Raw genomic sequence first — 13,953 nt, forward strand, 5'->3', positions numbered from 1 at the left:
CCCTTACTGGGACGGCTGACATATCATGTTGTGTCCAAAACTGGACCCTCCCTGGGACATTGTCCCCCCGTTACACGTCTTCTGGGCATGTCTCAAGCCCTCAGCGAGGCAGGGCATCTTACAGATGCTTGACTGGCGGTGGTTGAGCCCAGAAGGGCTAGAAGCTTTTTAGGGGTATGCCCATGGCAGGACCCGATGTGCCCTGCAGAGCATGTCTGCATGCTTCTGCAGGTGCCCGGCAGGACTGTGTGGTACTGAAGGATAACACCACCCTGAACACAAAATCTGCTGGAGGCTCTCAGCTCTTCTCACTCTCCTGTTTAACATGCAATCAGCTTATTTTGTACTGACAGGAGATAACAGCACGACAGGGGTGGTGGGTTTGGCAGCTGTGAAGGTCACTCAGCTCATGGGGAGAAGGCTGGCTTATGAGAGAGGTTTCCATTAAAGCCTCTAGCAACAAAACAGTAAATAATGTCAATGTCCATCAGTAGGGCTCAGAGTTAACAGTGTGCTAGGCCACTCTGTCTGCCTGGCTGTGTGATGAGATCTGATCAAACAGGAAAGAGCCCTCTTTCTCCAGCCAGATCCCAACTGATCCATCATCTTTACCTCAAGTCTTGTGTAGGATAGGAGCAGAGGGAATGTGTGTGCTCCCCACAGATGGTGTCAGTCATTACCCCATGCAGACAGGTTGGGAGACCCTCCTGTGGTGGGAGCAGGGTGACAGGGGAACAGCTGATGCCAAAGTCCCCGCGAGCTGTGGCACCATGGCCCAGTGCCGGCCCTTGAGCCCGGTGGGTGCGGAGGCTGGGCAGCCAGTGGGGGCCACTGGTGAAAAGCCCACACAGGTACCTTTGGCTTGGCAATGTGAGGTGGAATGCTGTCAGGGAGATTTTTCAGGCAGGGGAGGTGCATGTGCTGCGGTGAAGACTTGGCCAGCGAGCCCAGCACAGGAGGAGCCCCAGCGCACCATCCGCCTGTTGCTGCAGGGATGGGAACTGCCCGCAGCCCACGCTCGCAGCGGGGCTTGGCCACAGGTACTGCAGCCGGCCAAGGTGAACTCATGCTGCTCCCTGCCAAGGGACCGAGAGCCACTGCTCCAGAGGATGGAGCGGCAGCCCTGGTGCTGGTGGTGGCTGCTCTGGGCTTGACTGTGGGCGCTCCTGCCTTCGCCAGCCCGGAGCCTGGCCAGACCCAGGTCCCTGCAGCAAGCCATCAGCCACAGGCAGCAGGATCAGACCCCTTCTCCCAGTCCTGCCATGGCTCCCTACCAGCCTGGCTTCCTCCTCATACAACAACTCTCGCTCTCATGCACTTCCCAGCCAAAAAATCCAGGCACAAGTCTTTCCTGAGAGCCTCAGGAAACCTGCCAGGGCAACCTGCCAGACCCAATTCCAGCTGGTCCTCAGCACCCTGGCACAGCATCGCCACACACTGCAGCCGACAGCACCCCCAGGCACAGAGTGGCCAAGGCCAGCTGCCCACTAGCTTCCCCCCCAGTGATGTCCCCAGCCTGGCCAGGACGGCTCAGCAGTGCAGGGTGCCCAGGCAGCACCACACAGCTCTCCCAGGCATGTGGGCTGCCTGTGCCAGAGAGGCTGCAGCCCCTCACTGGGCCAGGGGTGCTTCAGGAAAGCGCTGCTTCCCTGTGCCCGGCCGGTTTTACACTCTGCGGGGCCAAGGACAATTTGAGGAAGTTGCCTGAGAGGGGAAACACGGCCAGGCCCTGGGACAAAGGGGCCCGAGATGTGAAATCAGCCACAGCAGGAGCGACGGTGAGGGCAGTAAGAGCAGCGAGAGCAACGAGGGCTCTGGCTGGCTGCGACGTTTGTGTCAGCCTACGGTCCCACAGTCTCCACTCCTGCCACCATCAGCAAGTGAGAACTGCCAGAAGGGTACAGCACCCATGGGGTCGGGCAGGATCCATGCCAGTGGGCTCAGCCCAGCCTGAGGAGCAGTCGGTGGGATGCATGGGCGGGGGGTCTCTGTCCTTCTCTTCCTTTGTCAGAGCAAGGGCACCCCAATGGACTGGGGAATGGCAACCAAAGATTTAAACAGAAGGGGCCACCGCACAGTCAAGGCCAGGCTGGGAGAGGCGGGACAAGATCCACGCTGCCGGGCAGCACTGACCCTGTGGCTACTGCGTGGCCTCCGGAGACAAAAGCCCATGCCGACAGCTCACTCCCACCCATGGTCTCACCTGCAGAGCAAGCAGTACCCTGCAAACCCACACCCTCGCACCCACTCCTCTTGGAGGCGGCTGCCACGCTGCCTGCCTTACCTCCCGGTGCCAAGGCGCTAGAAGCCACTCTGCCTTGGCCATGGCTCCAGGCGCAGGTGGGAGGGTGCTCGCCGCTGCTGCCGAGCTCTTGCTTCGAAAACAGTCCGAGAGAAATGAGCTTCCTCCGCCTTCCCTGCCCGCGGCAGCTCCAGCCCCGGCGGAGAGGAAGCGACCAGGAACTGGCTGTTTGAGTCAGCGCCACAGCCCATTGTCCCGGCCCCAGCCCCTCTTCCTTCCCTGCCACCAGCCCCGGCGAGGGATGGCGGAGGGCCGTGGTTTCGCACGACCCATCCTCTGTCCACCCACCCTGCCGGCTGTTTGCCCAGGGGTCCTGCAAAGGCGGCGAGTGGGGGTGGAGGGGCTCGTCCCTCTCTCTGTACATCCATGCTCCAGACCCTGGAAAGGGAACAGGGTCCTGGGGGCCGTGGCAAGGACAGGCTGGGCCCCTGGCTCAGCATAATCATGGAGCCAAAACATCCCCCAGCCACGGCTGGAGCAGCAACTGGCACCATCTGAAAGCCACGGGTGATGTGGGGGGACACCAGCACGCACAGAGCAGGGCTGTCCCTGCGTGCTCCAGCTGTTGGCATTCTCGCCTGGAAACCAGCGCCCCAGAGCCTGCCACTGCCTCCCAGCTGGTTCCAGCTGCTGGCCCCCCAGCCTCCAACGCTTATTAGTTAAAAAAAGTGGGGAGCCTTCCTGAATTCACATGACTTTGCCCCGGAAGATGCAAGAGCCCCCAGAGAGTGCTTCTCTCACTTTGGCTCTTCCAAAAGCCTCGAGCAAGGCTCCTTGGAGACCACTTTCCCAGCACCCAGGAGTTTGTAAATCTCTGCCTGCTTTTCCTGGAGGCGGAGGCCCCCTGGGAGCCAGGAGTGCAGCAGACGGGAATGCAGCCCCAAGCCCTGGCTTACTTCAAGAGGTTTGGGGCTGCTGAGGCACCATGAGGAGCACATGCCTTGCCAGGGGCTGGTACCATCCGCCCCTGTGCCAGGCAGCCAGCGGACACTGCAAACCAAATGATGGGTAAAGGATACCAGCAGAGTTCTTTTTTCCCCCTGGTAACCCAGGCAGCACTTGCACAGGGCTCTGACAGACTGGGGGGACAAGAAGACCTGTCCCAAATTCTTCTTCAGGTCACCTTTGTCCAGCAGTTACAAAGCCAGTTGAGGACACAATAACTGGAAAGTTGCCTGCCAGCCTCACCAGGACCATTGGGCAGAGAGACCTGCAAACTCATCACATCAGTTCCAGCAGCCTATGAGCATGCTGCCTTCTCTGACAAGCCCCTTCAAACCCCACCACGCTTGCAAGCAAGCACCTTGGGGTCAGGAGTAGCCTGCTTGGTTCTTCTGATACCCAAAGAAGGGGTGCAGGGGGACACCGAGCCCCCACCAGTGTTACAGGACCATCAAAGATTCGTATTGGCCAGCAGGCAGAGCTAGTTTCACATGCCCCAGATTCATGCAGTCTTTCCAGCGTGTCAGGACATGAGAAAGGTTGGATTTTAACTGTCAGGGATGGAAGCGTAAAGGACCCCACTGTACGCTGCCCTGTTTCACTGGGCAGAAGAATGATCCTGCCTGAGATGAGCCAAGGTACCCTCCTGGTACGGCGGGTCTCTGCCTCCTCTCCCAGCATCCCACCCTGCCAGTGACACAGACCCACTGCAGGGCTGCTTCTTATCAAGTTTCAGCTCCCTCCCCTGGCAGATAAGCTCCAGCCTGGACCCAACACCGCCTCTCCGCAAGGAAGTCTTAGCGTAGCTGCTCAGGAATGCCCAAGCCACAAGGTCCTAGCAGCCCCAAGTCTAAACAGCCTGGGAGCATCCAAGTAATTGCCCCAGCTTCACGACCAAGATGTTTCAAGCTGTTCAGTGCTAAATCCCATTCCTCCCTGCTCCCAGCAGCCAGGCACAGCTCTGTTGTCTCCCCAGGGGAGGCCAGACACCAGAAGGAAGATCTGCCAGAGGTCTCCAGGCTGGCAGGGAGAGGTGCCTGGCGACTGAGGACAGAGATGAACCCCTGCAAACCCCTCTTGGGCCCTTCCAGCAGCACTGCAAGGCGCTTTGCAGCTCCCAGAATCCCTTTGATGATGCAGAAGTGCAATTAGCTCCTGTCCCACTCTGAGTCTTGCCGAAGAGTTGCAAGGGTGGGAGAGGCAGGCAGGGAGCAGGCCAGCATCCTGCGGCCCCCTCTGAGTTCAGCCACAGCTCCTGCATCCCGTGAGATGGGAGCCAAGGGCAATGTGCTGGATACCGACCGGCACAGCACCCTTCATTCCTCAGGACCCGCTGGATCAGCATCCCTCCTGCTCCCCCGTGCAACCCAAAGCTCTTTTGCCCTGTTTCAGTCCCTTGCAACAATCGCTACAACAGTGCCTGCAAAATTAGACAGCGACAGGCTGTACTTCCACCCCCTCTGCCCGCTAATTATTAAGCTGTGACAGTCCCCATTTTCTTGCAGCTTCTAAGCATAATCTTCCTGAGGTCTCTCCCAGGCCTGGCAGCTCCCTGCCGCTGCCTGCACTGCCATGTCCCAGCTCTCCAGTCAGTGGGCAGGCAAAGGGCAGTGGGTATGAGAGCTGGTGCCAGCAGAGCCCAGCACGCTGCGCTCCGGGGTGCACAGGGAAACAGACCTTGGCTGGAGCCCTGAGCCAGGAGCTGCGGCAGACCCCAGCCCCTCAGGTCTTCGGGCTCTTGGAGGAGCTGGGTTGGGCTGGGGAGGAGATCCCGAGTCCCGGGTGTCTGAAAAGGGTTGCTGAACTGCCTGGGCCGGCCAGGTGGGGACAAAGGAGTGACCCGACAGGTCCTGCTTGTTCGACCCAGGTTTCGCAGAGGGCACCTGCACTCGGCTGTCTGCTCCTGGCTCGGAGCGAGCCCTCTGCTTGCCCTGCTCCCCCCAGACGCCCTCTGCAGATCTGCAGGGTTTTCTGCCTTCCTTAGAAAATTTGTGGTATGAGGTCCTTCAGGAACACCCACTACCTTTGTAATCAGTGGGAGAAGAGAGTTGTGGGTGCAGGATGCTATGTGGGCATGGGCTCCTTGCCTGGGCAGGACCCAGCTCTAGGGCCAGCAAGTGCAAGGGCTCCCCGCTGCCGGGCTGGCTCCTGCTGCCGGGCTGGCTCCCCATGGCTGCAGCTGGCACCCCACTGCCCAGGGCTGGCTCCCCACAGATGGAACCGGCTCCCCACTGCCCGGGGCCGGCTCCCCATGGCTGGAACTGGCTCCCCATGGCTGGGGCTGCCTCCCCGCTGCTCGGTGCTGGCTCCCCACTGCCCCGGGTGTGGGTCAGCACCTGCTCCGCATGCTGGAGGGCCACGGTGGGCCCCACCACCAGCCCCATTCCTCGCTGCCCGTGCCAGGGAGGCCAAACCTCAGCTGGAGGTGACCTCTCCCCGTGTCCTCTAAGCGACCCAAGGCGGCCGGGCAGGCTGAGGAGCGGGGGTGCCGCGGCAGAGGCCGAGCCCACCGCCCCCCCACACCCACCCCGGCTGCTGCCGCCGGCTCCACGCCCGCCCGCGGGGCCGGGGGCTGGGGGGCAGCGCGGGGAGCGGGGCCGGTCCCGCCCCGTCCCGTCCCCCGGTACCTGTTGCTGAGCGCATCCTGCCCCGCCGCTGGCTGCGCGGCGCCTTCCGCTGCGCGTTGCCCATCCTCCGCCGCGGCTCACCCGGCCCCGGTGGTCAGTGCGCTGCCGCCCCCGGGCCGCTCCTCGCCGGCTCCATCGCCTCCCCGCCGCCGGGCCCGCCGCGCCGCTTGGGGAGGAGCCGCCGGGCCGGGCCGGGCCGGGCCGAGCCCAGCCGGGCCGCATCGCATCGCACCGGCCGCCCCCCCGCCCCGCCGCATCGGCCGCCGGCCCGCCCGCCCCCTCGGAGCCCGCCCGCCGCGCCGGGGCCGTCGCGCTGCTGAGCGAGCGCCCAATGGCGGCGGCTGCGGGGGGCGGCCGGGGGCAGCGGGGCCGGGCGGGCGGCGGGGGGCGGCGCGGACCTGGGCCCCCCGGGTGGTGAGGGGCATGGGGCTGGGGCGGGATGGGGAGGGATCCTGGGCTGGGTCCCTCCGGGGTGGTGATGGTGGGTCCGAGGGCTGGGTCCCCCCGGGGTGATAGGGGGTGTAACCCCACGGGGTGATGAGGGGGGCATGGGGCTGGGTCCTCCCAGGGTGGTGGTGGAGGTCCTGGGGCTGGGTCCCCCCAGGGTGATAGAAGGCACTGGCATTGGGGGTGGGTGGGGAGGGGGCCAGGACTGGACAGCCCCCGCAGGGTGATGGGGATGGGCGAGGGGTCCTGGGTCTGTGCACCCCCCATGGGCTGATGGGGCTGGGGGAAGCTGGGGGGCACCAGGGTCAGGCAGCCCCCACGGAGCAATGGGGCTGGGGGGTGGTGGGGGACACGAGGCTACCCAGCAGGGCACGGGAGGCTGAGCAGGGATGGATGGTGGCAGGAGGGCAGGGAATGTGGCGGCTCCGAGAGCAGTTTGAGCTGTGCACTGGGGCAGCAGGAGCCAGGAGGGGTTGGGGTGAGCTCCCAGGGCTGTCGGCCCATGGGGAAAGCCTGTGCAAGAGCCACGGTACATGGCAAGAGCCAGGCCCGCGGGTGGTGGGGTCACTGCAGGAAACAGGGGGGGGGCCTTTAGCTGCCAGCACTTCCAGGGGCCCCATCCCTGGGCACTGAGCATCTTGGGCAGTGCCACATCTGCACAAGGCCTGCACTCAGGGACCCCCCATGAGAGGGCTGCACACCTAGATCAACTATTGCCTTCGGGCTCCTTCTTCCCCCAGCCCAAACCTCCCCATATCCCTCTGATGGGAAAAAACACTCCCAGGTCAGGGGAAGCTTGCTTGGTATGCCCTGGCCTCCAGCACGCCAGCAGCCCTTTGCACCCAGAAGCCAGAGGTACTCGGTGATAGCTCAGCCCAGCTACTCTGTCCCAGGCCGGAGCATCCCTTACATGCTGAAGCTCAGCATCCACATAGCGACAGAAAGGACCAGAAAGCACTGGGAGGTTGTTATGGAAACAGCCACAAATTGGATCAGTACTTAGCGCAAGGAGTGGTGTGTGGCTGATGTGGGAGCAGGTGGGTGTGACAGCTGCAGCAGTGTGGGGGCTCCACGGTGGCACCCACAGCCCCGTGCTGTGCCCCTGTGCTGGGGCAGGGCTGTGGCAGCTCCTCGGCTCACGGGGACAGCCCGCCACAGGGCTGTAGCAGGCAGCGCAGGCTTACTCCCATCTTGCTCTGGCCTCTGCCCACTCTCTGGGAAGATGAAGGACTGAGGCGAGCCCTGGGTGGTTTGCAGAAATGCCATCAAGAAAATACTTGCTTCCATTCCCCCAAGCCCCTGGCCAAGCCAAGGTGCACGGTGTAAAGCCAGGCTGCAGCAGCACTTCTGCAAACAACCCCACTGTGGACAACATGGCTGTCTTTCTGCACCCTGTCCTGGGGAGCTGAGCAAGCTACTCATCACTCTGAGCTACTCAGCATTGCTTGTGGTGAAGCCCTAGACCCTGTGTCCTCCTCTGAGCCCTGTGGGTGCATGCAGGTCACCTGCACTTCCCCAGCTGTGCGCTTGTTGCAGCCCAAGCAAGCTCCCTGTGTGCTGCAAAGCGGCTCCAGATAGTCCCTCCTGCCCACAGCACAGGGGCCCACCGTGACCAGGCCTGAGAAGGCAGGAGGGCACAGGCGGCCTGGCATGTCCCGGCTGCCCACTGCAGACACTGAGCAGGGGAAAAGCCCGCACCAGCATCCTCATCTGGCCCCGAGTGTGGGGAGCAGCTCAGCTCTCCACTTGCAAAGTCACCCCTCTCCTGGCAGAGAGAGCAGCTTCTCTGAAGAAGCCATAAACACTTGCTAAGTAGACAAGCTGATTATTTTCTGATCAAGAGACCATGTTAAAAAATAATAACCAGCAAAGCAGATGAGCTCATTGGAGAACAACGACTCAGGGCTGGGCCAAGGCTGGGGGAGCAGGGCCAGGGCTGTGCAGCCCCACACAGTCACTGTGGAGAGTGGGCAGCCCCTCCTCACTCCCAGGGCTGTGTGGGAACCTGAGGGGGTCCCACATCCATCTGGGGCATGGCCACGGCGGGGTCCTGGCCGAGCGGGAAGGCAGAGCTCAGACTGCCGAGCCCCATGCCTGGCAGCCCCTCCGCTCGTCCCACTGAAGGTGACCGTGACCCCCTGCCTTCCTGCACCGCCGAGCTGCCCCTGCGAGGCCGGCCTGGCTCTGGCAGGAGTCTCTGCCTGCAGTGACTGAAAAGTTGGGCTGAAACTGCCGTGCCACCTCGTGTCCCCTCCGGGTTCTGCATTCCTGGGATTCCTCCCATGCAGAAACATATTTCCTTGCTCCCTGTCCCAGGAGCTGCACCAGGGACTAACCCATCCTCCTTGGGGTGGGGTATTGCCGGTGGTGCCCTCCACACCCCTGCTTTGCCCATGGCTGGAGGAGCTGGCAGCCTGGCTCCTGCCAAGCAGCCACATCCCCAGAAGCTTGCTGGAGCCCATCATAAAGCCGTGCATGGGGTCAGCACACTGGGGGAGCAAGCACTGCGAGGGGCTGCACCAGTGCACCGACCCTGCGCATCCGAGCCCCAGAGCTCAGCACCATTGTGTCTAGCTGGCCTATGGCCATGCCACAGTCAGGCTCTTCTCTAGCCTTAGGACCACTGCTCCGGGACCCCTGCAGCTGCTCAGGGGAGGGAAAACACATGGTGCACTCAACAACGGGGTACTCTGATGGCCACCGTGCCACCAGCACAGGAAAAGCTGCAAGGCCTCCACTTCCCACACAGAGGTCAGGCTCAGGGGACATGGGGACCCCGACCCTGATCACCCCAACAACCTGCACTCGCACCCCCAGCCACCCAGAGCTTCCTCTGGCTCTAGAAAACCGAGCACACCCCACAACAGCTGTGCCAGAGAACAGCGCAGACCCGGACTGCCACCATGTGCTGTGATGCCATTACTAGTTTCTCTGTCGTGGGAGACATGAGGAGCGAAGCACGGCACTGGCATCTCCCCCTGCATGGCCACCAGATGCCCCAGCACCCCTGCCTGCCATGGCAGGAGGCAGGCAGCAGCGCAGGGGTGCGCTAGGCACTTTCCTCATGATGGGGTCCCAGGGGATGCTCCATGCCCCAGCCTGAGCAGGTGGGGAGGAAGAGGAGGGACGCATCCAGCCCTAGGGCTGGGCAGAGGTGCTGCATCCCCCCTCCCTGGGACTCTGCCCGCTGTCACCATTGGTGCATCCCAGTGCCGTGAGCCCTTGCATGACAGGCATGAGATGCCCAGCTGGTCCTGTCCTGCCATCACTCAGCGTGTGTGGGTAAGGGCCAGAAGGAGCTGAGCAGGCAGCTCTGCCAGCCCCAGCCATGTGGGCAAGCCACAGGGCTGCCTGCTACCAGCACCCACCTTTGGAGACGGCTCTCTGTCCTGTGCCACGCACCCACTGTGCCCCCCACCCTTGTCCTGTGGCACTGCCAGCCCCCTCCCCAGAGTGGGGCAGGGGGTCCAGTGGGCAGGGAGGAGGATAAAACTTATACATACCCAGCTCTGCCTCCTCCTCTTTCTCTCCTTGCAGGGACTGAGGCCATGAGGGACAATAGCTGCCGCACACCCCCCCGGCTGCTCCGGACCCCCATGACCGCTCAGGGGGTGAGCTGGCGGCTACCCCAGCTGGGAGCAGGGGAACGGCCCCAGCGCCAACTCTGCCGCTCGCTTGCTTGCTAATGCTAACTCGATCCAGGTTCGCTGGGAGAAAGGCTGGATGGAAATGCTTCTCCCACCCCAGCCCAGGCCCTTCTTAAAGATATAGCTACACGTCCCGGCTGCGGATGCTGGAGCCATGGAGACAGAGTGGGGCCAGAGTGTCCCGCCAGCCTGCCCTGCACAGCACGGCTGCCAGCTGGCATCCCACCAGCTGGTCCTGGGAGCCACAGCGAGGAGTCCAGACAGTGGGACCCCTGGAGAGGAGATGCTACCCCACAACTGACGCTGGCAGGCAGTGGCTGCCCACATGGCTGTCATGGGCAGCACCAGCCTCCCCTCCCCTGTAATTAAAAGGGATCAGGCAGCCAGGTGAAGGGCTTTGCTCCAGACTCCAGCCTGGAGCAGCTGGAGCAGCCCCCACCTTGCCTGCCTGTGGGGACAGCCCCACAGCGCTCCCCACACCTGGCACACTCCTGGGAGGACTGGGGGCAGGCTTTAGGGACCATCACCAAAGCATGGATGGGCAGCTTGTCTCGGCACAGGCTGATGGGTGCCACACACCGCCTGGTGTGACCCACCAACCTGTCCATCGCTGCCGGCCCAGTGCTCTGGGGTCTGCCCGGGGCTTCCCTTAGCCACGGTGCCTCCCAGGGGCAGAACTGCTGGGGGAGCAGGGCAATGTGTGGGGCAGGCAAAGCATCCTGCCACCCTGCCCTTACTTCTTGCTACACTTGTCCTGTGGGTGAGCAGAAACCTGGGGGTAGCAGGCAGCTTTCGCTAGCACAAATCCCCCCTTGCCTTTTGCCTGACTTCTTCCAGTGGAGCCCCCTGCACCAGGAGTGCTCAGACTTCCCACGTAAGCATGAAACGAGCCGTTCCCATGCACACAGTGTAGGCATCCACAGCCTGTCCCGGCCAAACCAGGAGAAGAGGGTTTGCAAAGCCACAGGGCTGCACGGGCATGTGGAGTTGGCATGGACGGTGGCAGGGAAGGCACTGGTGCTGGCAGCAACCCTCCAACAGCTCTTGTCCCAAGGCTCCCACTGCCAATCCAGGTGTGCATTAGCCTCTCTTCATGCTCCTGCTGCCCCTTCTGCTTGCTGCAGCAGAAAGTTCCCTTTAGCCTTTTTCTGCCACTTCAGGAAATTATCTGGCAGCTTCTGCCTGTCTGCCAGTTTTGGTGGACAACGCCTGGGTGTATGGCCCCGTCACTCAGGCAGTGATCTGGCCACATTTGGAAAGGCTGCGCATGCCCATGATGTGGTGCACAAGCAGGCCTGCTGTGTCCAAGTTGCTGCCTGGCTACTTGTGAGACAAAGGAGGGCGAGGATGCCAGGCAGCAAGCCCGGCGCGGCTGAAACGCATCGCATGCATGGATAAACTGCTCGGGTGCAGGTGAACCTGGTGTGCCAGCAACACGCCACAGACCATGAGCACCCATGAACTGCCCACATGGGTGTCATGTGTGCGGTACAGGACAGATCTGCCACCTCTGAACCAGACGGTGCAGGCAGGGCTAGAGGATTTTAAGGAGCAAACGCAGCTCCTTCCCACCACCACCACGCTCTCCTATGGCCAGGCATCATCTCTAACTGTGGGCCTGGGGGGCACAGCCTACTAAGAGCACAGCTCCCCAGAGGAACACACACTATCACCCCCCCTTCCCATTAGCAAGATCCCAGCTGCTTTGGAGGAGCTCAGAGACCCGTCCTCTGCTCGGGCTCACTCAGGTACCCACTGGTCAGCAGGGCCTTCTGCCTCATCCAGCACTGCCCAAACCTGCCCTGCCCACAGCCAGCAGGTTTCTCTCCTAGAGTGGGTTGCTGGAGCATCTCAGACTCCCCGCAGCTCTTTGCCAAAGCCATCAGCCCCAGGGCTCCCTGGGGAGCAGCCTGAAGAAGCCCAAATCTGGCCCCACAGCCCCTCCCAGGGCTGGCTGCACCCCATGGCTTTCAGTGTGGCAGCCGCCCAGCGCCCCCCTCCCCCCCCCCCGCCCTCCGCCCTTGGCTTGGCTCCCGGTGCGGCCAGGAAGGGAGCTGGTCCCACACAGGCAGCCCCTTGCAGGTGGCCCCGGCAGCCCACGCATTGCCTGACAGCCGGGACCACCCGGGAGGCTGCCGGCTGCCGGCCACAGCCGTGGGGAGGGAGAACACCCCAGGGGGGCAGCTGGAACGGGGGAGCCTCTCTGTGCCCCAGACAAGGGTGCACCCACAAGCTGGATGTGCAAAGAAAGATCTGCTCCCTCTGCTCGGCAGTATGTGGCTTTGTCAGAGCCCCCGGGACGGCGATGGGCGAGCCCTGCCCGGCACAGCTGCCAGCATGGCTGGGAGGGCTGGGAAAGAGCCCCGGCCCCCAGCGCCGCAGGCAGGGAAGGAGCCTGGGCAGCCCCTTGCTCCACTGACAGGCTGGGGCTGGCAGCCGTGGGTGCTGCAAGCAAGTTGTGAGGGATGGCTCCGGGCGCTGGAGCAGGGATCCTGCAAATGCATTGGGTTTGTCTCAGGGCTGACCACACAGCAGCAAAGATCCCCCTAGTTTCACTGTGCCCGGACCAAGCACGTCAACTGTGAGCATCTCCAGGCACTCTGCCTTCCCCTTTCAGGGCCTGGGCAGTCAGGGGGATGATACCTTTGCTGGCGCCTGCTGCAAGCTACAGGAATATTTCCTTCAGGATTTCAGAGACCATAAGAGCCATGGACTGGCTGAGGCTCCTCTGAGAGCAGCTGGCGTGGAGTGCTGGAGGCACAGACCCCCAACACCTGCTGCCTGCCCAGGAGCCCCTTCACCTCTGCAACAGACACATTATGTGCACGCTCAGGCAACACGTAAGCGCACACATGAGGACAGTGTTTGCCCTGCATCAGGGTCACAGACTGCCCTCCTGTCCCCGTTCTCCTGCCAGGCCATGGGGGCATGGAGGCAGGATCCAAGCTCACAGTGATGCCATGCTGCTTGGTACTCGAGGTGACAGGAAGAGAGGAAAATTGCTGCTAACAGCTGTCGCCTGGTTAACTGGGGGAATTAGCTTGTTCCCCTCAGCTGCTTTGATCTGCCGTCATTAGATTAACTCGAGGGGCTAACGACCTGCTCCCGATCTCCACACTGCCCATCACGCTCAGCCTCCCCCCCCCCTGCCTCCAGCAGCTCCACCAAGGTTCCCGGAGCTGTGACCAGCTGCCAGCCATCACACCGTGCCAGGCTGGCATCTGTGCCAGGGTTCAGGGCTCTGGCTGAAGGGGGCTGGTCACCCCAGCATGCCAGCGGGTACTCACCCAGAGCCACGCATGGGCCGCTGCTGGTGCCTGACGCTCCCCTGCCAGCGGCATCTCGGTGCCTGTGGTGGGCAGCTGTCCTCGCTGCCAGGCACAAGCGCAGGAGGAGGGTGGCAGAGCCCACTGGTACGGGTGAGAAGAAGAGCCGATTCTCCCTGCCAGCATAGTTGGCCCGTTCAGCGCCATGCCAGCTCTTGCTCAATCCAGGCTTTGTGCTGCCAGCAAACGGTCCCCATGCGTGCGCAGCAGCCAGCGTGCTGCCCAGCCCCGTGCCAGTGGCTGCAGGGTGCGAGGTATGGCTAGCAGGTGTGGTGCTGGCACCAGGTACCCAGGAAGCACAGACCACGTTGGGAGCTGGATATGAATCCCCAAGGGACTGATGGGCTCCTAAACAGCCAGGACAAGTTCCTGGTTGGTCCCTGTGTCCTCCTCATGCCCGTCAAGAGTGCAGCAGTGGATGCCCAACATGCACAAGGTTGGCATGCAAGAGCCCTCAATGGTGTTTGGGCCACACTGAGCAGTGCCAGACACAGCCACAGCCCCCCATGAGCAGCAGCGAGGTGGCAGAACATGCCTTGGGGAGATGCAGGGGGCACCCCGCTGCACAGGGGTGTCAGAGTGGGGGTGCCTGGAGGCACAAGCTGCAGACCTGTCACCCACAGCAGCACACGGGGAGGTTGGCAGTCAGGGTGTGGGACAGG

The 13,953-nt window shown here is 62.8% G+C and overlaps 1 protein-coding gene across 2 annotated transcripts in view; it reads right to left on the reverse strand.

Moving 5' to 3' along the window:
• Window positions 1–13,953, reverse strand: part of NHSL2 (NHS like 2) — a 35,884-nt gene that overhangs the window by 14,889 nt on the left and 7,042 nt on the right. The window contains exon 1 of one of the 2 annotated variants that reach the window (XM_037408563.1): window positions 5,872–5,981. The exons of the other annotated variant lie outside the window; for it this stretch is intronic. Coding sequence (XP_037264460.1) covers window positions 5,872–5,935 — 64 coding nt within the window. The 5' untranslated portion in view covers window positions 5,936–5,981. Of the gene's footprint in view, window positions 1–5,871; window positions 5,982–13,953 lie in introns of those variants that run through there. 2 annotated transcript variants of the gene reach the window in all.

The sequence above is a fragment of the Falco rusticolus genome, chromosome 14 (genome assembly GCF_015220075.1).
Source record: "Falco rusticolus isolate bFalRus1 chromosome 14, bFalRus1.pri, whole genome shotgun sequence".
In the NCBI taxonomy this organism is placed as follows: Eukaryota; Metazoa; Chordata; class Aves; order Falconiformes; family Falconidae; genus Falco; species Falco rusticolus.